Source organism: Neopsephotus bourkii, unplaced genomic scaffold, assembly GCF_033783945.1.
Source record: "Neopsephotus bourkii isolate Nb327-2 ecotype Australia unplaced genomic scaffold, CSIRO-AGI_Nbou_v1 NB_360, whole genome shotgun sequence".
Lineage (NCBI taxonomy): Eukaryota > Metazoa > Chordata > Aves > Psittaciformes > Psittacidae > Neopsephotus > Neopsephotus bourkii.
Window position 1 is genome coordinate 2,186,126 of NW_026900866.1, and position 25,922 is coordinate 2,212,047.

Here is a 25,922-nt window from a genome sequence, read left to right on the forward strand (position 1 = left end):
CCATAATAACTCATATATTACAGGCTAAAATCCATATCTCCTACTAAACTGTGTTTTCAAGTAACACGACTTGTGTGCCTGAAAGCTTGTCTATTTTTTCCCCAGGTCTATTAGTAGTCTAATGAAGGATTTTACCTCTTCCAATTTATCTGCCTTATCTAATAAATTATTAGGATAATGGATCCTTTCAGGCTATGGCTTTCAGCCTGTCATCTAAATCACTCAGTTTTTAATACAGGGCAGGTAGCTGCATGCTGAGATTGGGTTCTGCTTTAAAAAAAAGTTGGACTTCAGTTGAATATTGTCCCTGCGTTTAGGGAAGGTTTGTTTAATCTAGAAAAGCTTCTGTAGAAGAGGGACATAATAATATTAATGTATATTAAAATTTATTAATGGAAAGAAATGATCCATGCAGTCATTGGGAAGAGGGAAGGAAGAAACCAACTTCATATGAAACGTTGACACATACTGCCAAAACGTGTTGCGAACTCCCTTTACTGCAGGTTTTTAAGAGGAAAATAGACAAATGCATGTGTAGGGCTTAGATATGCTTCAGGCAATGTTTTAGTTCTACATTTAGTTCTATATTAGTTCAAGTTCTACATTAGTTCAAGTTCTACATTTTTTTCACACTTAAAACATCATAGAGTGATGCATTTCAGAAACAAGGCAATTTATGTGTTTCTGTGTTTCAGTATGTCAGGTTTTGTCATCTGATCACTTGGTCTTTAAGAGGACTTAAGCAGGACAAAGTCCTGATGATGGTTAATTTTACATGGTTTTCAATCCCCCCAGATTGTAAAGGAATTATCTTTTGGCCACTCCATATTCAAATACTAATTGTTATGTTCATAGTAATCAGTCTTCTATTGTAAACAGAATGGTGTCACTTTAGAGGCTTATTTTCTTATATAAAGGTTGTAAAAACAGTGGTGCCTGGTTAAGATACATCACCACAGTACCTACTGTTCTTAGTGGTGCCCTGTAAGTGAGATGACATGGTAACTCTTCCCAGGGAGCCAGCCTGCAACACTGTTTGGAGTTGGTGCCAAGTGACAGGATGAGGGTGCAAACTGTAATATAGGAAATTCCACTCAAAGTTAAGAAAGATCTTTTCTTGTTTTTAACTGAGATGGTGATCAAATACCAGAATGGGTTGACCGGAGAGTACAAGCTGGTTTTGTAGAGTCCCCATCCTTGGAGATACTACAAACCCAACTGAAGTGGACAACTTGCTCTGATTGATTCTGCTTTGAGCAGTGGTTTGGAGCTCCAGAGGTCTCTGCCAACCTCAATTATTCTATGCATCTCTGAAGTTGGAGTTTTTTTACCTCATCTCTTCGCTTCTGTCTTTTGCCATCTCTTTTTAAAAAACCCATTCTAATAGTTACATTTTAAGATAGTCTTTCAAATTAGCATATATTTGCTGTAATAACCAGGCTGAGATAGCTAGCATCATAAACCACCCTCAGCTTCCTATTCTTGCAATATGTTTCTGGAGATAAAAATAAAAGAGACTTCAACAATAAAGCCTGGTTCATGTGTAGTTCTTCAAATAGCCATAACTGACAAGCCCTTGCCAAATCTGAAGTTTGTGGAATAATGTAGGGAAAGAAATTGTGCAAGCCCACACTTAATACATTCTAAATCACACCATGAATTCATTAACTATCTGGATTCCAGTACTTGGTCAGTATTATGGTGCTATAGGAGCAGAATCTCATCAGCAAACTTACAGATTGTACAGTGATCAGCATGGAAAACCACCTTTTCCCCCTGAAATACTTTATTTTGTGTTTGCCATCTCTTTGATTGGAGAGGACTAAATAGAACACCTTGATTGAAAAATAACCTGAAAGCCATACAGGTAGCAGGTAAAAAGGTACCTTTCCCTCCCTTTAGACAGCTATATTCAGTGTTGTATGTTTTGGGATGGACTTAAATGTAAAGTTTTAGTTTATTATGTATATTCATTGTTATACTATCTTTACTCCATCAGTGGCTGAATTTGGGATCAGTTAATGTTTGCACTGGACTCTTGCTAATAACTGTTGTAATGAGCCCTAAGTATGAAACATAATGATACCTTTGACAGGATAATTCCTTAAATAGACTGGTCACTTTAAAATTTGCCCACTGATAATGTTTGGATTGGTATCTGCTGCCAGCAAACAAGGCAAAGCATATGCACAAAATACCCAGGATTGCTTGATAATAAATCATTTTAATGATTATATTCAAAATGGTGAAATGTGAGTGGTACTGATGCGGAAAATAACAAAAGCTGAGGCTCATCAGATTGGCTGTCCATATGTGCATCACTGCTAGTATTTCATTTGTTACTCTTCTGCTGCCTCTTGCTTTGATTGTTAAACACATTAAGTTTAAAAAAAAAAGGGTTTTATATGACTAAAGTTATGTGCCTTTCTATATTCTAAATAGAGGTTATTTGGTATAAAGCTTTGTTTCCTTATATTAATCTCAAGCTGTGGTGGTTTAAGTCCAGACAGCAGATAAGTACAATGCAGCCACACACTCACCCCCCACAACTGCCCTGTGGGATGTGAGGAGAGTAAAAAAAACAAAATGTAAAATCCCATGGGTTGAGATAAGAATCGTTTAATAATTGAAATAAAAGTAAAATATAATACAACAACATCAATAACAATAGGATATATATAGAGAGAAAGAAAAACAGAACACCAATCAGGATCATATCTCATCTGTAGGTGATCCCCAAACATGTTTTTAAACAGAAAAGGAGAAAGTAGTACAGCGCTTCATACACAAAAAGCTTCAAATGTATTTTGGAACTGTAGACCTAGTGTAAAGTAGTAGGGAGACCCGTATATTAAAACTAGAGACAGATACAAAGACTTCATGGTTCAAAAGTGGAGGTGGTGCATGTAGGTGAGATGGCAAGATAATTCTTCTCAGAGAGTGAACCTTGCAGTGTCACCTTGGAGCTGGCAATCGGAGCCAGTGGACTAGAGGCAATGCTACGGGCACAGCTGAAATGAAGGAAATGCCACTTACACATAAGAGAGGAGTTTTCTGTGCCAGAAAGAACCAGTTCAGGAAAAAATCTTTTCTTTACTAGGAAATGATATAAATAGAGACTGGGGTTAAAGCACTAAATTATGCCTCTAATTCTCCATCACGTGTAATAGCAGAACTAGCATGCATTATTCTAATCAGGACTAGAAAACAGTGCAAAAGAACCTAGATGGTAACACAGGCTTTGGCTTTAAGCACAAGGATAAGGTTGTAAGGCAGTTAATTCTGCATTTGGCTGACTTGTGATTTAGAATAGTGTTGAGTAAAAGCAGGAATATGTAATTTGCTATTTGTTGTGCCTGATCTTGTTAAGTTGTGGTATGGTAAGGCCTGGATTCACCTAAGTGAAGTATCAAGTTAGGACCCTAGTTGTCATTGACTATCTCTGTAAATGGTAGACAGAGATGCAATTGCAGAGCTCTTCAGTACTTTTCCAAGCTCAGAAGGAAAGTGGTCCCACTGTCTTCCAGTATTGATGATATAAAGAGCATTGTGATGTTAGGTCTCTGACTGAGGTTCTTCAGAGAAATGGGTGTATTCAGACCTAACAGCCTTAAAATATGAGAATAAACAAAGATGTGAATTTAATCAGTAATGGACAGAAATGAGGATTTTTAAGCTTAGAAATTCCCATTAAAAAAGTATTTTATGTATTTGGTGGAAGGGCAAGAAAGAAGGTGGTATAAAAGAAGAAGGGATGAACTGCAAAGCAAAGTTGTATCAATTTAATCAAGCAGTTTAGGAATATACTTAGCCCTGGCAACCATTATTTCTTTCCAGTATTAGCCATCTACAGTTAGTATCACTCAGGAAACATTTATGGGGACAAAAGGGGAGGCAGAATCCACTATTCTAATTTATATCTTTGAGGTGGAGATTCCCTTAACTATATACGTGTATGTGTGTGTGTATACACACATATATGCAAAACTTGTTTGAAATTTAACAGTCCTGCATTTTTCTTTTATATCAGAAATATCTTTTCAACTGTTTCCATTATTAGTAGATTGGTATGATATGAACGTGAGCATTTAAAATGCACCTTAATTAAACTGCAGGAATTATGCCTTGCTTAATGTAATGAAGAAAGAGAATTTAAAATGAAGTAGCATCATTGTGTTCATTTGTAAATAACATATTGCAGCCAACTGTTTCTTAATTGCCCAGACTGTTGATAAATAATCCAGTCCTGCTGCTCTCCACAGACAATTTGCTTTGGATCAGACTAGGCAATTCAAATAACACTAATTACAGTGAAACCCTTTTATAGTGAATTCCTGTTTGCCATGGGGGAGAAAATCGCTATATCGGGGGAAAGCACTTTTGCCTTTGATTTGTGTCTAAAACATGAGAAACACATAAAAGCTACATGTTGTGCTAAATAAAGGACATACTCTTGCATTCAAAGTACTTATATTTTACTTTTTATGATACAATTGTGAATTATGTTCATTTTGCATTTGTAATTAGAGGGTGGAACAGATGTGAAAGCTTAGTTTAAAGTGATGTATCCATTAAAATAACCTATGCTGCCAAGTGATTGCTTAGTATAATAGGGGATTCGTTCACTATGAGAGGAATTCTACTTTATTGGAAAGAAACCAGGACTTCAGGAAATGTTTTCTATGTCAGGGGATTCACTGTAACATGGTATCATTGTATTTATGATTTTGTGATGTTAAAATGAATATTAAATGAAATAAAATTCCCAAGGATTACTCAGGAGGCAGCTAAGTACATAACATTTAGTACAGATGGTTGGAAGGCACAATTTTGCTCCATCACTGCATATGTATCCTTGAACGATTTCGACTGAAGACAGCATTTCTTTGAAATTTTCATTAAACTAGACGTCTTGAAATATGAATTCCTTTTATGTTTCTGTGAGTTTTGGCTAAAAGAACCCCAGTGAATAAATCATACATGATACTATGTGTCACCAGCACTTGTGAATATTTCTGCTTTGTTATTCTACTCTCAGTAGAGCACCATTGATTATCAAACTCAGCGGAGAGCATTTTATGATCATATATCTCCATTAGCTCCTAGTTTGACTACCATAGATTTTTCTGGTTAAGCCTGCATTATGTATTAGGAAGCCTATCTCTTCAATACAAAGTTTGATTTTATTCTCTCTAAGCCTAGAATTCTTATTATGTATTATGTATAAAGATTCTTATCTTTTATATGTAAAAATAGGAGCACTGTCTTTGTGCAACTGAAATATATGCCTTCTTTTCTTCCCCCCTTGATTCACAGACAGCATATTTTATGATGAAGATGAATTTCTACAATGAAATGGCTGTCAGGGTAAATATTTCTTCACTTGTTAAACAAATGAAAAAGTCAATTGTGCTCTGAATTTGCTTTTAATAAAATGAGCAAACCAGAATAATATACGCTTGATTGATATGCTGATGGCAACAGCAGGAAATAGTACATAGTTAAAAATTAAAGTTACACTCAGTAGTCTGGCTTGTATTTGAAAGCTGTAGCTGAATTTAAGGCATCTGCATGTGTCTTGCTCTGTTGTTCATTCTACCTTACCAGATATGATACTGATAAAACCCCGAAACAGTCTAGCTGTATTCTTACAAATGTAGACATATATTTACAATTTTTACAAACGAGAGGGATTTTGGGTTTGTTGATGTGGCTGTGCTTTTTCTTATGTTAGTACATTGTGAGATGGTCAAATTCGAGATCCTCAGGGCAGTGAGAAGAGTGTACAGCAAGCTCACTGCCCTGGAATTCAAGAGAGCAGACTTTGGCCTCTTCAGGAATCTGCTTAGTAAGGTTCCATGGGATATAGCGCTAGAGGGCAGGGGGGCCCAAGACTATTGGTTGATATTCAAGGATCACCTGTTACAAGCTCAGGAATGTTGCATCTCGACTAGAAGGAAGTGTAGCAGGAGGTCCAGGAGACCTCCTTGGATGGATAAGGAGCTGCTTAGGAAACTTCTAGGCAGGAAAAAAGGATTTATAAAAGGTGGAAGGAAGGACAGGCGGCTTGGGAAGAATATAAGGATGTTGTCTGAGAAGCTATGGAACAGGTTAGGAAAGCTAAGGCACAGTTAGAATTAAACTTGGCTAGGGATGTGAAATATATCAGGAAGGGATTCTATAGGTTCATAGCGAATAAAACACTAGGAACAACGTGAGCCCTCTCCAAAAGCTATCAGGAGAACTGGCTATCCTGGATTTGGAGGAGGCTGAGGTTCTGAATGACTTCATTGCCTCAGTCTTCACTGGCAAATGCTCTGACCACATCACCCAAGTCTTGGAAGGCAGACGCAGGGACTGTGAAAATGAAGACCTTGGACTCACGGTAGGAGAGGCTCTGGTTCTAAACCATCTTAAGAATCTGAACATGCACAAGTCCGTGGGACCTGATGAAATCCATCCATGGGTCCTGAAGGAACTGCCGAATGAAGTTGCTAAGCCATTGTCCATCGTATTTGAAAACTCATGGCATTCAGGTGAAGTTCCTGCCAACTGTCAAAAGGAAAATATAACCCCCATTTTCAAGAACGGGAAAATGGATGACCCAGGGAACTACAGACCAGTTAGTCTCACCTCTGTGCCTGGCAAAATCTTGGAACAGATTCTCCTGGAAGGCGTGCTGAGGCACATGAAAATCATCAAGCTGGTTGGTGACAGCCAGCATGGCTTCACCAAGGGGAAATCCTGCCTGACCCATTTGGTGGCCTTCTGTGATGGGGCTATGGAACTGATGGACAGGGCTAGAGCAGTTGATGTCATCTACCTAGACTTGTGCAAAGCATTTGACACTGTCCCACATGACATCCTTGTCTCTGAGTTGGAGAGACATCAATTTGATAGGTGGACCACTCAGTGGATAAAGAACTGGCTGGATAGCTGCAAACAAAGAGTTGTGGTCAATGGCTCAATGTCCAGCTGGAGACCAATAACGAGTGGTGTCCTTGAGGGATCGGTATTGGGACAGGTCTTGTTCAACATCTTTGTCGGTGATATGGACAGTGGGATTGAGTGCACCCTCAGCAGATTTGCTGATGACACCAAACTGTGTGGTTCAGATGATAATGCTGGAGGAAAGGAATGTCATCCAGAGAGACTTTGACACGCTTGTGAGGTGGGCTGATACCAACCTCATGAAGTTTAACCATCCCAAGTGCAAGGTCCTACACCTGGGTCGGAGCAATTGCAGGCATAGCTACAGGCTGGGCAGAGAAGAGATTCAGAGCGGCCCTGTGGAGGACTTGGTGGTGTTGGTCGATGAGAAACTTAATGTGATCCAGCTTCAGTGTTTGCTCACAGCCGAGAAAGCCAACCATATCCTGGGCTGCATCAAAAGGAGCGTGACCAGCAGGTCGAAGGAGGTGATGCTGCCCCTGTACTGTTCTCGTGAGACCTCACTTGGGGTATTGTGTGCAGTTCTGGTGTTCTCAACATAAAAAGGACATGGAATTGTTGGAACAAGTCCAGAGGAAGGCCATGAGGATGATGGGGGGGGGGGGGGCTGGAGCACCTCCCATATGAAGATAGGCTGAGAAAATTGGGACTGTTCAGCCTGGAGAAGAGGAGGTTTCATGGAGCCCTCATAGCAGCCTTCCAGTACCTGAAGGGGCCTATAGGGATGCTGTGGAGGAACTCTTCATTAGGGACTATAGTGATAGGACAAGGGGTAAGAGGTTCAAACTTAAAGAGGGGAAGTTTAGATTGGATATAAGGAGGAAGTTCTTTTCTGTGAGGGTGATGAGGCACTGGAATGGGTTGCCCGAGGATGTTGTGAATGCTCCATCACTGTGTGTTCAAGGCCAGGTTGGACGGATCCTTGGGTGACATGGTTTAGTGTGAGGTGTGCCTGCCCATGGCAGGGGAGTTGAAACTTGATGATCTTAAGGTCCTTTCCAACCCTAACTATTCTATGATTCTATGATTCTGCATGACATTTGATGCATGGAATCTCATAACAGTTAGAAAGCATAGGACAATTTCATTGCCTAAACACAGAGGTGGACCTGCACTGAGCTTGCTGATGTTTGGGTGAATTTTGCTAGATGAAGAGTGTAAACAGTCCTTGAACTTTAGTAAATCTCCAGCAAATTATGATTGTTATGGGGAAAACTGCAAAATAATTTAGAATATATATAATTTCTAGAAAATATCTAGAAATCAGGAATTTTTCCTGTACTTTGGAACCACAATTAAACAAATATATAGAACAAACATGGGAAGGACATGAGAGATTTTTTGGGTGAAATATTTTTATCTCACTTAATTCCTCTCTTTTGTGGAATAAACCCACTTTGGAGTCCTATAACTTTTTTGGCAAGGCATCCTACCTTTTGGATGCTACCAAAACTTGGAATGTGGTAGGAGTGCAGAGTAACCCAAGGAAACTCCTGTAAAATAGGAAGGTTCTGAGAACAGATTTTAATTCTGTGGCCTTTCCAGTTCCAAAAGAACTCGGACTCGAGAGATATGTTCCCGTCAGGTTTTTGACTTGATGCGGGTTCTTTCAGAGGCACAAAACAGAATCTTACATTTGGTGCACGTTAGAGAGCTGAACAGCAATCTAATTCCTCAGAAATTTTTTTTTGGGGGGAGAGAGTTTAGTTTATTTAGGGTTTTTTTGTTGTTGTTGTTATTTTATTTGATTATTAGCTAGGTTGAAAGTATTCCACATTGGGGAGAAAACAGAAGATGCAAGCTAGCTCTTAAAAGTTGGCTGTGTACTTTTAGAAGGCATTTGAAGACCAAATTCCAGAGGTAATTATGTAGTCTAATCAAATGGAGTTTTGCATTTGGTCTTTCATTTTTAAAAGAAACGGAATGTATTCCCATTCATTTGTAATGGAAATATAATGTTGAATCATTAGGTGATATAAATCTTCAAAGTCAAAGTACCATTGTTTTCAGTCATGTCCTTTCCTTTAATGGAAATTTAAATCAGTAGAAAACAATACAACAGATCTTTAATTGCAAATGTTAGAATACCATTCTCTTCTATCTAAATATTGCGCAGCCATATCTGCAGAGCAGATTGAAAATACTATCGTTCTGAAACATTGAATGTTTTGGCATTGGGTTGTTTGCTGTCATCTGATTTTTGAAGAACGAGCCAAAGCCCAGGAAAATAGACAGTGAAGCCTGTTGAGTTTCTGCACAGATGTGTGGCCAGGCTTTAGGTTTCCTAAGCCAACAGTGCCTCATACTCACACACTGTGTGCTTCATTCATGATTAATATACTTCAGTATTTTGAAAATATAACAATAACTGTGTGTATTTTTTTTTCTGTTTAACCACTTAGTTTTGCCTTATAGTATTATTAAACTATTTATTTCAGTTTATAGTCATTGATTACAAAGGCATATTCTCACTATTGAAGTATCATTGAGGACGTACACATGCTCAGTTTCTAAGTCAGCTTAAATCTCTGGCTCTCTGCATTTAGTTGTAACCAGAACTATTAGTTTCACCCTTTCAAATTAAATCAGAGAACTTGTTTAAATCTGTTTCAGTTTTGACTAATAAGTCAGAACATGATTCTCTCCCTGAAAAGATTTAAGGTTGCTATAAATTTGCAGCAACAAAAGTAATCCTGTGGAAAAAAAAACCAAACACAAAACTATTTCCGTGAGCAGATGGCTTTTGATATATCAAGGTTTTGCCATTTGTTTTAGTGCTTAAAATAAACGTTATTTATAAGACCACTTACATTTTGATGTTACTTAATGAGGAATATGCATCATTGATTTGACTAGCTTAAGAGGTCATTTAGAACTTGCCCGTTAACAAGCTGTAATCTGCTGAGCACACAATGACTTTGGTTAAAATGATCTGTTCAGTGCTGATCAATGACAATAATTGTTTTGTACCAATCACTGTTGAAACTTGCTAATTACTTTGAAGGACATAAACACTTCTATTTTTTTTCCTCAAGAATTTTTAAACATTCACCTTGGAATGAAAAAGAAATATAGTTATAGCATGTTCTAGTTCCATATAAAAGCAAACATTTACAACTTGCACATGGAAAACATGAACATTGTCAGAAGCTTTGTGTAAAACATTCAAAAAGATCAGTCATGGAAAGACATACAGTATTAGGGAAATAGAAACCTAGCATAAAATAATTTGAGGCAAAATGCAGTTTTTCTTGCTTATGCTTCATTCAGTTGGAATCAGTGAGGTCATTCTGAACAGCAAGTGGTGTAAATAAAGGTAGAATACAGCATTTAATTGGTACGCTGAGCCCATTGGAGATAATTATAGCTTTATGCAATGTGAGTCTTTTTGTCTTTCAGTTTGAGTTTTGATCCTTTAACCCAGAACTATCCACTTCTTCATTTATAACTGTGAGGTGAAGACTGTCAGAAAGAGTTCCAAAGGGACCATAATCCTGTATTAATGAGCACACAGCTAGATGGGAGCCAAGTTGCTCTTGTTGAGAAATTTTGAAGTCAAACAGAAAAATAAAGATAAGATCCTTATTCACATGCAAAGGATTTTGCTTAATCCCGTATCTCTGAAGGCATAGTCATTCTTTGCTCTTTCACTATCCCTTTTTAACCCAGTAAGCTTGTATATGAGAAAGTGGAGTTGCAAAAAGTATGGAATTTACTATCACTTAGTGCAAAGAAGCATGTCTAGTGCTTAAACTTTCTTGTTCACATGTTCTGCTACTCACATAACTGTTATGTATACATATTATAACAATGCCTAGAGGTCCAAACCCTTTTTAGTCAAAAAACTCCAAACAACAACACATGGGTAAAAGAAAATGCCAACTTTAAAAATTAGTCGTGAGTCTTACTTGTAAAGAGGAGAAAATACATGGTGATGCACAAAGGGGAAATAGAAGAGTGTATTAACAATAGAAGTTATTATCCTCTTATTCCTAATAGCTTTAGTGCATCATTTGATTTTCTTGGTGACTCGTCACTCAAAGACTTACTGAAGGCTTTATTTATTCTCTTGTTAAATGTAGATTCTGCCTTTCAGCTGTTATGTCTCTTAAAATGTCAAAGCTGTAAAGGTCCAAGAGATGGACGTTGGAGGAGGAGTGGAGGTAATGCAGACTAGAAGTTAGAAGTAATTGGGAGATGCATCATCTTACACTGGAGATTAAAGAAGTGCAGTTTGTAAATGACATTTAGAGAAAGCCTGATTCACTGAGTTACCAGAAAGGCTTCTATTCAGTTTGGATTATATACAGAACACAAAAGTGAGAGTGTAGTGGAAGATACTGGCAAGATGGTGAATCAGTAGTTAATGCATGTTACACCTGAGAAAAGACACCACTTCTGTGGTGCTTTTTTATTGTTCTTAGAGCAATGCCACTGGCAGTAGCAGACACTTCTTTTCATTGTCCCACCCTAATAGAAATAGGGTTTTTTTTAAACTTGATATTATGTTTTTGTAGTTGGCATTTAATAGTAAATTCATATCACCATTTAACTACAATATATTACGTCCTACCCTTGCTTTCTTCATTGAAACATATTGGTGTTTCTACTTGATATCACTTTTAAGGAAACCGTATTATTTGCGAAATGCAACAAGTTTTTGATATGCATACAAACTTTTGATTTGAAATGTACTAAGCACTTATTTATTTCCTCTAGATTCAGAAAAGATGGCGAGGCTATTATGTTCGGAAATATGTCCATAATTATTATGCACTGAAGAAATACCTGGAAGCCATTTCTGTGAATAATGATATTGTCAGGTAAAGATAAACCTCCATGGGGTAATGCATTCATTTCCTCTTCTTTTATTTGTAAAAAGTGCATGGCACTATATAAACTTTCTTTGAGTGTAGGTTCCCTTCCATTATCAAATATATATATATATATCAGTCATCGTTCACTTTAACCTAAGCCTGTGCATGTTGCACCAAATTCTGTTCTCATTTACACTTTTAGGAATTCAAAATAATTTCTTTGAATTTATTAGGCAGACTCTGGGTTTGTACCTGTTTTATAAGTTTGAATTGGGCTTTTCATCTCTGCTCAGAACTCATAGATCATTATGCCGAATATCTATGGTTTGTTGAACTGGTTTAGTTGGCTTCCCAGTATACATGAGCTAAAAAAAAATAAAAATGGTTTCATAGTTTATTTTGCAAATTGATTAGTGGCAATGAATGAAAGTGCAGATATAGATCTGAGTTACATGCATTAGCCATGCTATGAATGTGAATTGTGAAAAATGCTGGTGTGGATAAAAGTGAAGCAGGTTCTTTTCATAGTTACAGAAGAGATACACTTGCCTATTAGATTTCTGGCTAGAACTGTTGTTGCTTTATGTCCCTACTCTATTTCTCCTCTCCAGCCCCTGTCTTTCCCTGTACTGAAGTTGAAAGCTGTATAAAGCAGAGGCAATTATTTCCCTTTAGCACATTTAATGTCCTGATCCATGACTATTTTTTCAGAGAACAGTGGAAACAGAAAAAATAGTGGGTGACCATGATCATTACTTTATCCTTGTAAGTGAAAGTGTTGAACAAAATCCATCAATTTTTTTGCTGTTCAGAATGCCTGAGATGAATCTTTGCTTTCTGAAGCATAGAAATACAAGGCAGTCTAGTGAAATTTCTGGATTTCTGGAAATCTTGTCTAGATCACATGGGAAACAATTCAGCCACAAGACTGTTAAAGAAAAAAGCATATGTAAGTTAGAGATGAAAGAAAAGAATAATCTCACTTCTTTGGACACTGCTTATTAATTTATAATGTTTTTCCACAATTATAGCTGATGATACATCCTTTTTGTCATAGCATTATAACTTGTGCATTACACTGTTACGTATAATGAAACACACTGATAACCGCTTCCTTTAATCTCTCATTGCTATTCATTTAAATGTATTATATGCAGAAAGTTAAATTATAGCTAAGCAAAACCAGACTTAAAAAGCCCATCATCTCTTCAATTGTACCTTCTTGTTCTGAAATCTTTGAAGTATGTTGTCTTCTTGAAAATGTAGAATTCTTGGAAGACTAGACCAAATTGTGGAAAGTAAATGAAGCTATAATTTTTCTGGTTTAAAATGAATATAACTGAAATATACTGCAGAGACACAACCTTCTTCTCTGTTTGTAATAGTTCAAATACTCTTCTCTATTCCCTGCCTAAACCTGCAAAAAGGCTCATAACTTGTCAGTTAGATCAACCTTTGATGTGTGTGAATAAAACAAGGTAGCCAGTAGTATTCCTGCTGTACTGAACACAGGTTGATTGGAGCTTTCTATTTTATTTCCCCAAATCCACAACAGATTTCTGCTGGGTACATCTAACTTTGCAGGACTACAAAAATACCTTTCTTTAATTACTTTGATATGTTCATTAAATTCCCTACTATTTGTCCAGATGTTTAAAAACCATAAACCTATCCATTGGGTAGGTATTTTAATCAGGAAATACTTTTTTGCTGCTTTTCTTTAGTAAGTAAAGTGAGCAGTGTGACTTCAGGTATGTCAAATTGTCTCAGATGGTCCATGTAAACTGTTATCCAGCAACTGATATATTCATACTCTGCTAATTTGAGTTCTGTCTTTGAGAGTTTACATAATTTTATATCTTTCAGTTGAAATGAAAAATCCATCTTTTGAATTAAAAGTTAATAATGAATTTTTGAGTGAATTTGGTCACAAATCAAACAGTACAAGTTTCAGTTTTAAAAATGCATCAGTTTTCAAGTGCAATCAAGTCACTGCAGTAATCTCTTTACTGGGGAATGTTTGTAATCTAATACATATATTCTCATGAAGGCTAGCGGATGTTTAATGAAGATGAGGTGTAGGCCCTCAGCAAAACAGATTTTTCCTGTCATTGGGCTAAGATGCTGTCAATTACTTTGGCCCCAAGGCAGGGAGTGTTTCTAATGAAGAATACTGAGCAAGGTGGAGAGATTCTCTGCATATTTTCATCAGTCATCACATATGGAAGACTATAACCTCATTGTTTGTAAACATTTTTGCATATAAACGAAAGAGCACAACCTAACAAATTAAGTAATGCATTTTTTCTCATTTGTCTTATAGCTGTATTCACCAGAATATATGTATTGTGTGGTGTTAGTGCTAGTAAAGACCCAAGTTTCTTCACAAATGGCAAAAGAATCACTGTAAAACAGAGACTGGCTTTAAGAACTCCAGTGATATAACACAAAAAAAAAACAACCAACCAAACAATGAAAAACCAACAAAATACACATGAGAAGTTTATAATTCCATAATCTGTTTAAACAGTATTCTTTCTGGAATTATGGTGTGATTGTAAACTGAATTACAAAGTATTGTTCTCAGTCTTATACTCTGGAATAATGCTGACAGAATTCTAATCAGCAGCTACCAGAAATCACATTTCAGGTCCTTCCCTCTTGGTCTCCAGAACCAGGAGTTGTGCTTATTTTTCTCCCCTTTCATTAAGGAGGAGCCTGTATCAACTTACCATTCAGTACTTTCTAAGAGAAACTTCAGAGGAGATTGCCATAGAACTGCACATTGTTAGTTTCTTAGAAGAGTTTAAGACTTTGTGAACAAAGTTTGTTTCCTTCACTCTTCTCCTTTGTCCTATTTATTTAAATATAAGACACATCCCCTACTAAAGGGTTTTCTCAACCAGTAGTCACATTTTTACCATTCAGCTTTAATACAAGCCGTCCTGATTTAATAGCTACCCTCATTTAGTAGCCAGACCTTCATCATTTGTCTTTACTATGAAAACCCCAGGAGAAAGTAAACTTAATAGAAGCTGCCTCAGTTTAAAGCCATAGAGGGATGTAATTAAGTTTAACAGAAATTGATTCTAACAGAAATTGACCTAAAATATAATTAAATAATAATAGTCATATTATGTATGAGGTTCCATTCACTTAACAGACTGCTTATCCTAACTTAAGGCACTAGTTTTTTATGAACTAAAGGTAGCTGTTGGCTTTAGCTCCCAGACTGGCTGAAGAGTATGTGGGGTTTCCTCCAGCATTCCCATTACTTCTCACTGCTGCATAAGCAATAGGTGTGATGGCTGATGGTGTCCCCAGTAGAGTCCCTAGTAAAGTTGAGAAGTGATACAAAGAATCCCTTGACAGCTGGCAAAAGAATGAATTTGAACCCTGAACTCTGCCTGCATGAGGGCAGATTAAGACTTTTCTTGGTATTTGTACAGTTTAGCTTCAGTGTGATGGTGAAAGGGGTTCATCAGTCCTGAATTCTGTTTTGCCTACAAGATTTAGGAAGTTCTAAACTGAGCAAGTAGGAAACCTGTTCTTAAGTATTTATTTTACAATAAATATTTTAGTAATAAGTCTTCCTCTATAGCATCTGTTTGTATTTAAGTAAGTACCAACTCATACTGTATTCTACCTAGATATGGATTAGTTGGATGATTGCATATATACATACATGCATGCATTAAAATGAATTCCATTACTTCTCAGTAAAGTTCATGTATTTAATTTTAAGGAAAAATACCTTGTTTTGAAATATTCTTCTAGCTACATTTAACATCTCTAAGACCTAGAAAAATGGTTACCAGGGGAAATATGCCACAAGCAATTAGCATAGGCATTAGAATTTTGTTTTATGTGAAACAGTTTCCAATCCATGATAAGCAAATTGACATCACTTCACATAAATTAGCATGCTGGTACCATTATATCAGAAGAATTTATGGGTGATGTCAGTTGCCCAACTGTGTGATTAACTTGCAGTTCTTTGACTAAGGTTATCTACACACTGGCCTCTAAACTACAGTAAAACAACTTTGCTATATGTCAGGTGTGCAACTAGAGATAAGATTTGGGGATGTAGTGCTCCATTTACTGATGAATGGCACCATTTAAATTTTTTCCCTAGACACAGGACTCCGTAAGATAGCAGTATCAGAAAACTAACAAAGCAGTGGCCAAGTCCTGGCATTGGGTTTCTCTGTAATCAAGGCAGTTAGTTTAAATTTCTTGGCTATTGAACAAATAGTGACTTAAAGGTAACAAACTAAGACCTGATCTGGCTTTAGCAAGCATAGTGCTGTATGTAAAGGCTGTCATGTTTATAAATCATGAATTCACACACTTACAGGGTTGACACCAAATTCTTCTTTCTATTGTTTCTGGCTATAGTAGTAAAAAAGCCTTGAGAGTGGCCCTGAAGGGTGTGACTTTCATCCAAGTTTGAGTAGCTGTTCTATGAGCAGATTTAATATCACAGTCATCATTAAAGCTTTTTGGTCCTCAAGAAATGTCAGGGAAATAGATAATGCAAAGTGATACATGTTGCTTCCTTGGCAATATGTATATTCACAAATCCTTTGTGCAGTCTGATTTTTTATTAACTTAATGAACAGTGAAATACAGTGCTCTTACATGTCTTTCACGGACACCCCCTTGTCGTGGGGAAAGAGCTTGCGTGCCCTTGTGAAGTTGGGAGTTATGCTGGTGGTGGCTTATGCTTCCGGTAGGGTCTCCCATGCCAGTCTGAATGAAGGGTCAGACAAAGTGTGTCCATGGGCAGGATGGGCTCACTAGCCTTCAGGCAACCATCCTAGGAGAAGGACAACTCCAACTTCAAACCCGGGCAGATGGAGCTCGTGTAGCCCTGTAAGGCCATCCATCTAAGAGAAGGATACTCTAATTAAACCTACAACCTGAGGACTTTGCTGTCACCGTCCAAGCTCGCTAGGCCCTGGCAGATAAACCTCAGGTGTAAAGGGTGAGGCCAGTTCTGCGCACGCTGTGCCTCACCTAAAATAAATCCACTGCGCAGGCCCGAAGGGTTTACCCACACTTGCAAAGTCCTGTAGCGACAGGCGAGGGACGAAATGGCAGGTGATAAGGTGCACTGGAAGTCGCAGACCCAACCCTACATGCAGGCGGTTCAGGACATTGGTCGCTCAAGTCTGACCCAGGAGATGACGGTCTTGTTCGGCAGCATCCTGAATGACCAAGCAGCCTTTTTCAAGGACAGCACTGCTTGCTCCATATGGAGAGAGGTCTAGAAAAGGTGGCCTAACCAAAGCTCATCTCCCCCTCCACCTGGTTGGCTAGCTGCGGCCAACGGGCGTCTTCTATTGCGGTCAATTAAAAACGAAGAGACAAAGGCATACACCTGCCTCCAAAGGTGTGTCCAGATTGACACTCGCATGTTGGAACATCAGAACCATGCTTGATACAGTGAACAGTGGGCGTCCTGAACACCGTTCTGTGCTAATTGCCCATGAATTGTCACGTCTTAACATCGATATCGCTGCACTCAGTGAAGTTTGCCTTCATGAGGAAGGTAGCCTCAAAGAACATGGTGCTGGCTATACACTCTACTGGTCAGGCAAACCCAAAACTGAAAGTCATCTTTCTGGAGTTGGCTTCATGATTAAAAACTCCATCATCTCTAAACTTGAAAATTTGCCGATAGGTCATTCCGACCGTATTATCTCCTTACGTCTTCCACTACACAATAAGCAACACGTTGTTCTTTTCAGCATATATGCTCCAACTCTGCAAGCTGACCCTGCAGAAAAAGAAAAATTCTACTTCGACCTGCATCACCTCACTCAGAAAGTTCCTATAGAAGATAAAATCATAATCCTTGGTGACTTCAACGCCCAAGTAGGAAAGAACTTTGAAGCCTGGAAAAGAGTACTGGGCAAGCACGGTGTTGGCAGCTGCAATGATAACGGTCATCTCTTACTAGAGTTCTGTGCAGAGCAACAGCTTACCATCACCAACACTATCTTCCAGCAGAAAGACAACTGGAAGACAACCTGGATGCATCCTCCACATTTGCACCTTATTGATTATGTTTTAGTGCGCCAGAGAAATATTCATGATGTCTGCCAGACCAGAGTGATGCCTAGTGCAGAATGCCAAACAGACCACCGCCTTGTGCGTTGCAAACTTAATTTCCACTTCAAGCCCAAACCTAAGAGGGGCGGCATTCCGAGGAGGAGGCTCAATGTTGATAATCTTCAAATAGCTGCAGTGAGGGACAGCTTTCAGGCTAACCTTCAAACTAGGCTTGAAGACCAACGTATAGATTCTTCTCCCAAAGCACTTTGGCAACATATAAAAAATAGCATCCTGCAGTCCTCCGTAGAATCCATTGGGTTCTCCTCAAAGAAAAATAAAGACTGGTTTGACGACAGCAACCAGGAGGTCCAGGAATTGCTGACAAAAAAGAGATCTGCTCATCAAGCACACCTCGCTCAGCCACTCTGCCATGTAAGAAAAGCAGCCTTTCGTCTTGCATGTAGCAAACTCCAACAGAAACTTAGAGACATCCAGAACAAGTGGTGGGTCAACCTAGCAGAAAAGACTCAACTATGTGCAGATTTGGGTGACCACAGAGGATTCTATGAGGCTCTGAAGGCAGTGTATGGACCCACATTCCAGGTTCAAAGCCCCTTACTTGGTGCAGCTGGCCAAACGCTTCTTACAGATAAAATCTCCATCCTGAATCGTTGGTCTGAACATTTTCAAACCCTCTTTAGTGCTAATCGTGTAGTCCAAGGCGTAGGAATCCAGCACATTCTGCAACATCCTTTTAAACACGATTTGGATTTAGCCCCTACCATGGGAGAGACTCTTAAGGCCATACAGCAGGTGAAAACTGGCAAGGCAGCTGGGGTTGATGGAGTCCCACCTGAAATATGGAAGCATGGAGGCCAAGCACTTCACGCTAAATTTCATGAGCTAGTTGTGTGCTGTTGGGAACAAGGCAAAATACCGTCAGACTTTCGTGACGCAATCATCGTCACTCTGTATAAGAAAAAAGGTGTCAAATCAGACTGCTCAGGCTACCGTGGTATAACTCTGCTCTCCATTGCTGGTAAAATTCTTGCAAGAATACTATTGAACAGACTAGTACCTGCTATCGCAGGAGTACTTCTACCTGAAAGTCAGTGTAGTTTCAGGGCTAATAGAAGTACCACAGACATGGTATTTGTTCTCAGACAATTGCAAGAAAAGTGTAGAGAACAGAACAAGGGGTTATATGTAACTTTCACTGACCTCACCAAGCTTTTGACACTGTGAGCAGGAAAGGCTTGTGGCTGATCTTAGAACGATTAGGTTGTCCCCCCAAGTTCCTGAAAATGATTATTCTGTTACATGAGGATCAGCAAGGCCAAGTCAGGTATGGTGATGCACTCTCTGAGCCTTTCCCAATAACCAATGGTGTGAAACAAGGTTGCGTTCTCGCACCGACCTTATTCACAGTCTTCTTCAGCATGATGCTCCAAAGGGCTACAGCAGACCTCGACGAACAAGACGGCATTTGTACCGATGGTAGCCTATTCAATCTAAGGCAACTGAAGGCCCACACTAAGACCCTAAACCATCTTGTCCGTGAACTGCTCTTTGCTGATGATGCCGCCCTTGTTGCCCACACAGAAGCAGCTCTGCAGCTTTTAACATCTTGCTTTGCAGAGGCGGCTGAGGTTTCTGGGCTGGAAGTCAGCTTGAAGAAGACAGTAGTCCTCTACCAACCTGCATCGCAAGAAGATTATCACCATCCCCATATTACCATCGGCGAGTCAGAGCTTAAGACAGTTCAGCAGTTCAGCTATCTGGGAAACATCATTTCCTCGGATGCCACGATCAACAAAGAGATAGACAACAGAATAGCGAAGGCATATAGAGCCTTTGGAAAACTCCATAAAAGAGTCTGGTGTAATAAACACCTAAAGAAAAGTACAAAGATCAGTGTCTACAGAGCCATTGTATTGTCTACTCTTTTATATGGGTCTGAATCATGGGTCATCTACCGTCATCACCTGCGACTCCTGGAACGCTTTCATCAGCGCTGCCTCCGTACAATTCTAAACATCCATTGGACTGACTATGTGTCTAATGTCACTGTCCTCGAACAGGCAGGGGTCACCAGCATCGAGGCCATATTGCTGAAATTGCAGCTGCGCTGGACAGGGCACGTCTCTAGAATGAAGGATCACCGCCTCCCCAGGATCGTGTTTTATGGTGAACTTGCCACCGGTAGCCGCAAGAGAGGTGCCCCAAAGAAGAGATATAAGGACTCCCTGAAACAATACCTTAGCCTTGGCCATATTGACTACCATCAGTGGTCCACCTTGGCCTCCAATCGGGAGACTTGGAGGCACACCATACATAATGCCGCTGACTCCTTTGAGAGTTCACGAAGAACTAGTCTCGAGGAGAAAAGACAACGCAGGAAGAATCGCGCCCCACCTGTTCCAGCCAAGGAGACCTTCTGCTGTGCTTTTTGTAACCGGATTTGCCTATCCCACATTGGCCTTCTTAGTCATCAGCGTGCTTGTAGTAAGCGTGGGTAAAGCCCTTCCCAAATCTTCGTTCGCGAAGTCAAGCCATGATGATGACATGTTGCTGGTGGTATAATCCAAGGTTTAGCCTTTCTTCAAATATGCCTTAGCATGTAGGACTGAGAGAGGTAAGAGTATCTAACTTATTCTTGATTAGTAGAGCACTACTGAGGTCTGTTTGCTTTTAACATGGCAAGTACTTTGCTGCTTAAAACTTTTGAGGTAGTGCTGTTTTCCATGAAGTGGGCTTGAATTAAATCATCTGCCATTATAGTAATATGAGGAGAATTTGCTCAGCATCCACCTCTCTGTTCGTTTATGGTAAGTCCAAGTGATGGCCATTCTTTCAAGTGTCAAAGCATTTTGAAGGATGTATATATTGTCTTATAATTCAATTTAAATGTTCCTGCTCATTGACTGCAGAAGCAATTGATTCTGTAGTCTATTTTCAATTAGCGCCAAAGTGTTTCAAACAGCTCCTTGGAATTCTTGCGACAATAAAAACCTCATTTTTGTAATGTTGTCTTTCGCTTGATGTTTAATTAACTAATTTGTCCTCAACCCATCTTCTTTTCCTTGCCTTCAGAGATATCAAGAGGAAATGCATGATAATTTTTAACTTATGTACCTGTAATTGGAGTTTTCAGAATGTAAAGTTATCCTGGCAGCTTTCTTTGAGAGCCATAGAAATAGAAATAAGTGCCAATGTGCTTTTGTTTATTTAAATATAAATTTTGAATGGTAAGGCACATAATTTGAGACATCTTTGTCTTTTCCAGAGGATTTTAGGTATACCTGATAGATCTTGTAGGAAACTCAGTAGTGTATTGACTGAGGATCCTGGAGTACTTCCATAGCTACAAACATGATGTTAGGATGACTAAGATATAAAAATGAGTTGATTCTTCTCTGTGATTTGACCTGGTTTCCATTGAACAATATTAAGATACTAATATTAAACTAAGTGAGAGTTAGACCAGAGAAAAACATTAAAATGATAAACTGTAGAGTCTCATATCTGGTTAGAATAGTTTCCACAGTTGTGTATTTTGTGATGGTTGCTCCTTCTTAAACATGTTGCCCACAGATCCATCTTTCTTCACACATTCTGAGCATAAATACCCTCTTTGACAAGTCAGTCCATTTTTAGGTCTTCTCTTTGCCTGCCTTTATACATACTAACACAGTTTCATTTACATATATGCTTTTAAACAGCATATATAGGCTTTTAATAACTCATTTGGCAAAACAGACATTTTAGATGGACTTTCTGTCTTTTTAGTTTAATCATGAAATTGAAATGAACTGGCTAAAGCTATAGAGGAGGAGGCTAAAGCCTTTTTTAACTCTGAAAAAGCACTTTCTGAATACAGTGAGGTTAAGGTAGAAACCACTATGATTACACAATAAGCTGAATTTCCAATGCAGGTTCAGCTAGATATACCTCATGTGCCTTATTCTGTTCATGTCTCTTCTGAGCAAGTCGTGAAAGCAGTCATCCCCTGGTTTTAGTTAGTTCTGTGTAACACAGATCAAGTTTTGCAGATAGACATGGATATTGTAACCATAAGTAACTGCCTAGATTCTAGTCTTGAAAAATATGAAGGCTACATTTTCTCGTGTATTTTTGTATAGCACTGAAAACACCATTAAGAGTAACAGATTTAACGTTAAGCCTTATTTCACTTGTACCCAAAGGAAAATTTTTAATCTGAGTGTGTAGAAAGAAATTCGAGATCCTTGCATTGACTCATTGGACCAAATAAAGTGCGGTGCAGCTGACTACTTTTGGTGAAGGTAGAATAAAACAGTATTGTAGAATAACAATAGTTTTATACCTGTGAGCTTTGAAGGCACTGTAGTGACTGGATAGATTTCTATTTTAAATTACAAACAGCCCATAAAGCATTTTATGCAGACAGACTGACTAACCTTAGAATTTTATATTGTCTTCCATAGACAGACTTCACAGTTTTATATTTGTCTGAGGCAGGACCTTCACTGCAAAATAAGTAGAAAAGGAGAAGAGGTACAGTTTCATTAAGCTCTAACATATCATTGACTGTCAGGTAGGTCTTGTTACGCTGTCCATCCTCATTTAACTATCCCACAAGATCTCTTAATGAAGTTAAGCCCCAAGTTCACTCCAGTAATTCTGTGGCAAGAGTTTGTGCAATGTAACAATTCATCACTTGTCAGGAAGGCACTTTTAGTTTATACATTTAATAAGGGCATCCTCTAGCTTGGTTAATTAGAAGTGAACAGTTTGCATATTTACTAAATGCGGAGTGTCATTGCCACCACGGCCTATTGCCTACATGAATTATTTCTCTATCTGCAATAAACAGCTGGGTAATTATTACTGCCATAATCAGATAAATTCCCTCTGTAAGGCTTTTCTTACATGGCAATTCTTTGAACTCATCCAAAGCTGAACAAAATTTATGAACTCCAGCAGCTAGGCCACTTTTTCATAGCATAGTGTCCCTGTTCCCTATTTCAAGGACATGTAGAGTATCATAAATATTGTGCAAATTAGGAGGATAAATATGATTACCTAAAGATTACATATTAATAAACTTGATTTTCAAAATATAATTTTCAGGTTGTAACTGATTACATTATAGCAGTTCTGTTTTATGTAATTGTAGAGACATGACAGGCCATCGATATACAGGGTATACTAGGTTATCAGGGAAGAGCTGTAGCATTTGAGGACTAAAGACTCATGAAAAAAATATATAAATATTTTTTCATGTGCCTTTTGGAGTAATTTGAGCTGTTTAGGTCATTAGAAGTATGACAAATTTTATGTGCTATTTGCTCAAAACACGGCAGTTCTTTTGTCATTAAAAAAAGGGGATGGCTCTTTTTGGTGGGCAGTTTTCAGCTTAATAATGAAGCATAGAATTTAAATGTATGAATGTATGTGTTACATTAGAAAATTAGATATTTCTTTTATTTGTGTACAAACAATTCTGTAACTAAGCTTGCTCTATGCTATCCAAATATTGCAGCTTATATGTGAGTGTATCTATAGATACAACAGTGATTACTTAATTTACACATACAGCTTTTCCAGAAAATTCTGGAATGTAGCTTATTTTTGAGTTCTCCAAAGAAACAAAAGAAAATCAAAAGACTTAAGTGTCAATTTGCCTTTGGTGTTCAAAATATGTCCCATATTTCTCCCATTTTTATTTTATTGTTAACTTCTTGTTATGTCTTTCTCTACTAGACTGACAACTCCTTTCATACTTAGCATCAGTACATTAATCTACCCGCTTTTAGTATTCTTTGTGCTAAACATAAAGAGTGGAGGTCATTTGAAGATATTGTCTCTATGCTTAAAATTGTTTTTGTGATAATTTTCAACAGACTTTAAAATACTAACAGCATCAGAGCTCAGTTCTGGTGGTTATTTTTTTCCTTCTGCTGAGGTATTTCGAGACAGCAACATTTTCGACCTCTTTTCTGCAAGTAGATTATTCTTTTCTTATCCAATAACTAACTGATTGCAAAATGCCTACAGCCTCATCTAACAAACTAATTTGGTCTTTCATCTTGCATGGCACCCAAAATCATGCAGCACTTACTAGCCTACTTGTACTTGGAGGTGGGAGGCCTCACTACCACTTGGCATTGTGTTTGGCTGCTCAAGAAAGGATCTAGAACTCACATGAGGAAATTATGTGGTTAGGTATAGACAATAGAATGTAAATGTTGGATGTACCCTTTAGGCATGAATAATGGGATGCCTAAATATATAGTTATATGTAACCTAATTACATATAGCTTGGTTTATATGATGGAGCCCAAATTTCAGACAACAGACTTTAACTCCGAGTGTAATTTTTGCATACTACGCTAAAAATGCCTGATCTGGGAGTAGCGTTGATTACTTCAAGCTTTTCAAGACAGCAAGAGATAAGATTTCCTGCCACTTCTGCTGTACAAAATAGGTCAATACATAAAAGCTCTCCTTGCCTTGCCATTGTAAAACCTATTTAATGTGAACAAAAGTTTACCATTTTATTTGCAAGCATATGCAGACTTTTATATGAAAGTAAGTGAAAAATGTGAGCTGGAGAGTTGACCTCAGTCAAATTGTTTCATAATACCCTGAGAAGGTAAATCAACTTAGCTGATGACCTTTAGAAGTTGTAATGTCATGTTTGCTTTCTAAATCACATAATGTTGAGTATTGTAAATGTTGCCATATATTAAAGTAAAAGGAATACAGATATGTCTACGTTGTCCTGCACTGCACCAGAGAGATAACAGCCTAAATGAGTTCATTCTAGTACTGGGAACAGCTTAACTGTAGCAAAACATATCAGTGTGCTTTCCTCTGGTTATTACAGCGCAGATGGTAGCATATATAGTCTTCTGGGAATTGCAGTGCTAGAAGGAAACAGATACTTTCACATGACATTCACTAGAAAACTTTCAATGGTATTTAGCTGTGGTAGATGTCCTCTCTTATATGTTGCTGGAAAAAAGAAGAACATGCTCTCTTAGCAGCTTAGCACTGACGCTGTGCTGGAAATGACCACTGCTGCTCAACTGCTATCAGGATAATTTGTGTAAGGATTTTGTTACTCATTCTGGACCAGATCAGCTTTGTTACCCCCAGATACTAATTTCACTATTTAAGCTAATCAATCAGGCTGATTTTCCATGACGGGGTCAATAGCAAACAGAAATAGAGCAAAAACATTTTTTCTGTTATGGTTAGCTTTAGTGGTATAGACTTGAGCATAAATAAAAGTTGAACCAGGATACTTGGATACAGTTCCTCAGACAACAGAGGCTTCCATGTTATATTTACTCTTATGCTACATCCATAATGGGCCAGATTTACAGTTTAATTAGATCAAAATAGTTAAGCTAACAAAACAGCTTTTTTAAATCAGACCTTTAACAAATTATTTTTAACTTCACAATGTTTTGTGCTGCCAATGAGTATGAGGTAAACTCAGCTGAAGGATTTTTACACACAAGTGAAAAAAGAGCCTTTGGACCAATCAGCTTGCATGTTTCCAGAAAATGGAATCATTTGAAAATATTATATATTACCAAAAAAGTAGGTTTTAAATAGGTGTGAGGAAAAATTCTGTATGAATTGTTGTTTAAACCTTGATTAGAAGATTCAGTGTAATGGATTACTGAAAATACTTCCATTTTAGTTATAAACTGGCTCTGCAGTCAGTATTTTGAAAAGCTGTTGCCTTCTCTTCAGTAACTGTGCAGCTGTGGAAATCAGAAGGGTAAGAAGGATACATCAGTATGTTCTTTCCTATCATCTGGTACATGCTGTCCTGATCTCCTGATCTGCGCAAAGTATTCATTCACTGTATGCCCTTCACCACTCTGTTCACTGCATTTCCTGTGTAGTATATTGATCACATTGTGGACCTTGACAGCTGAACTGGTATGTCACTTAATTCCATTGTCAGTGTACACTGTGTGATTAAGAATAGACGGACAGAGTATGTTCTACTATGTGCAAATTATAATGGGATTTTAAGGTGTTATGAATTTCTTCCTGAAAAGAAAAAAAGAATAGAAACTATAGGGTGTT

General features: G+C 38.1%; 1 protein-coding gene across 4 annotated transcripts in view; it reads left to right on the top strand.

The window, feature by feature from the left end:
* Window positions 1-25,922, top strand: part of SPATA17 (spermatogenesis associated 17) — an 86,336-nt gene that overhangs the window by 4,792 nt on the left and 55,622 nt on the right. For 3 of the 4 annotated variants that reach the window (XM_061348582.1, XM_061348578.1, XM_061348579.1), the window contains exons 4-5: window positions 5,317-5,367; window positions 11,671-11,774. In XM_061348582.1, coding sequence (XP_061204566.1) covers window positions 5,317-5,367; window positions 11,671-11,774 — 155 coding nt within the window. The remainder of the gene's footprint in view (window positions 1-5,316; window positions 5,368-11,670; window positions 11,775-25,922) is intronic. The other variant, XM_061348580.1, reaches the window with a different exon arrangement.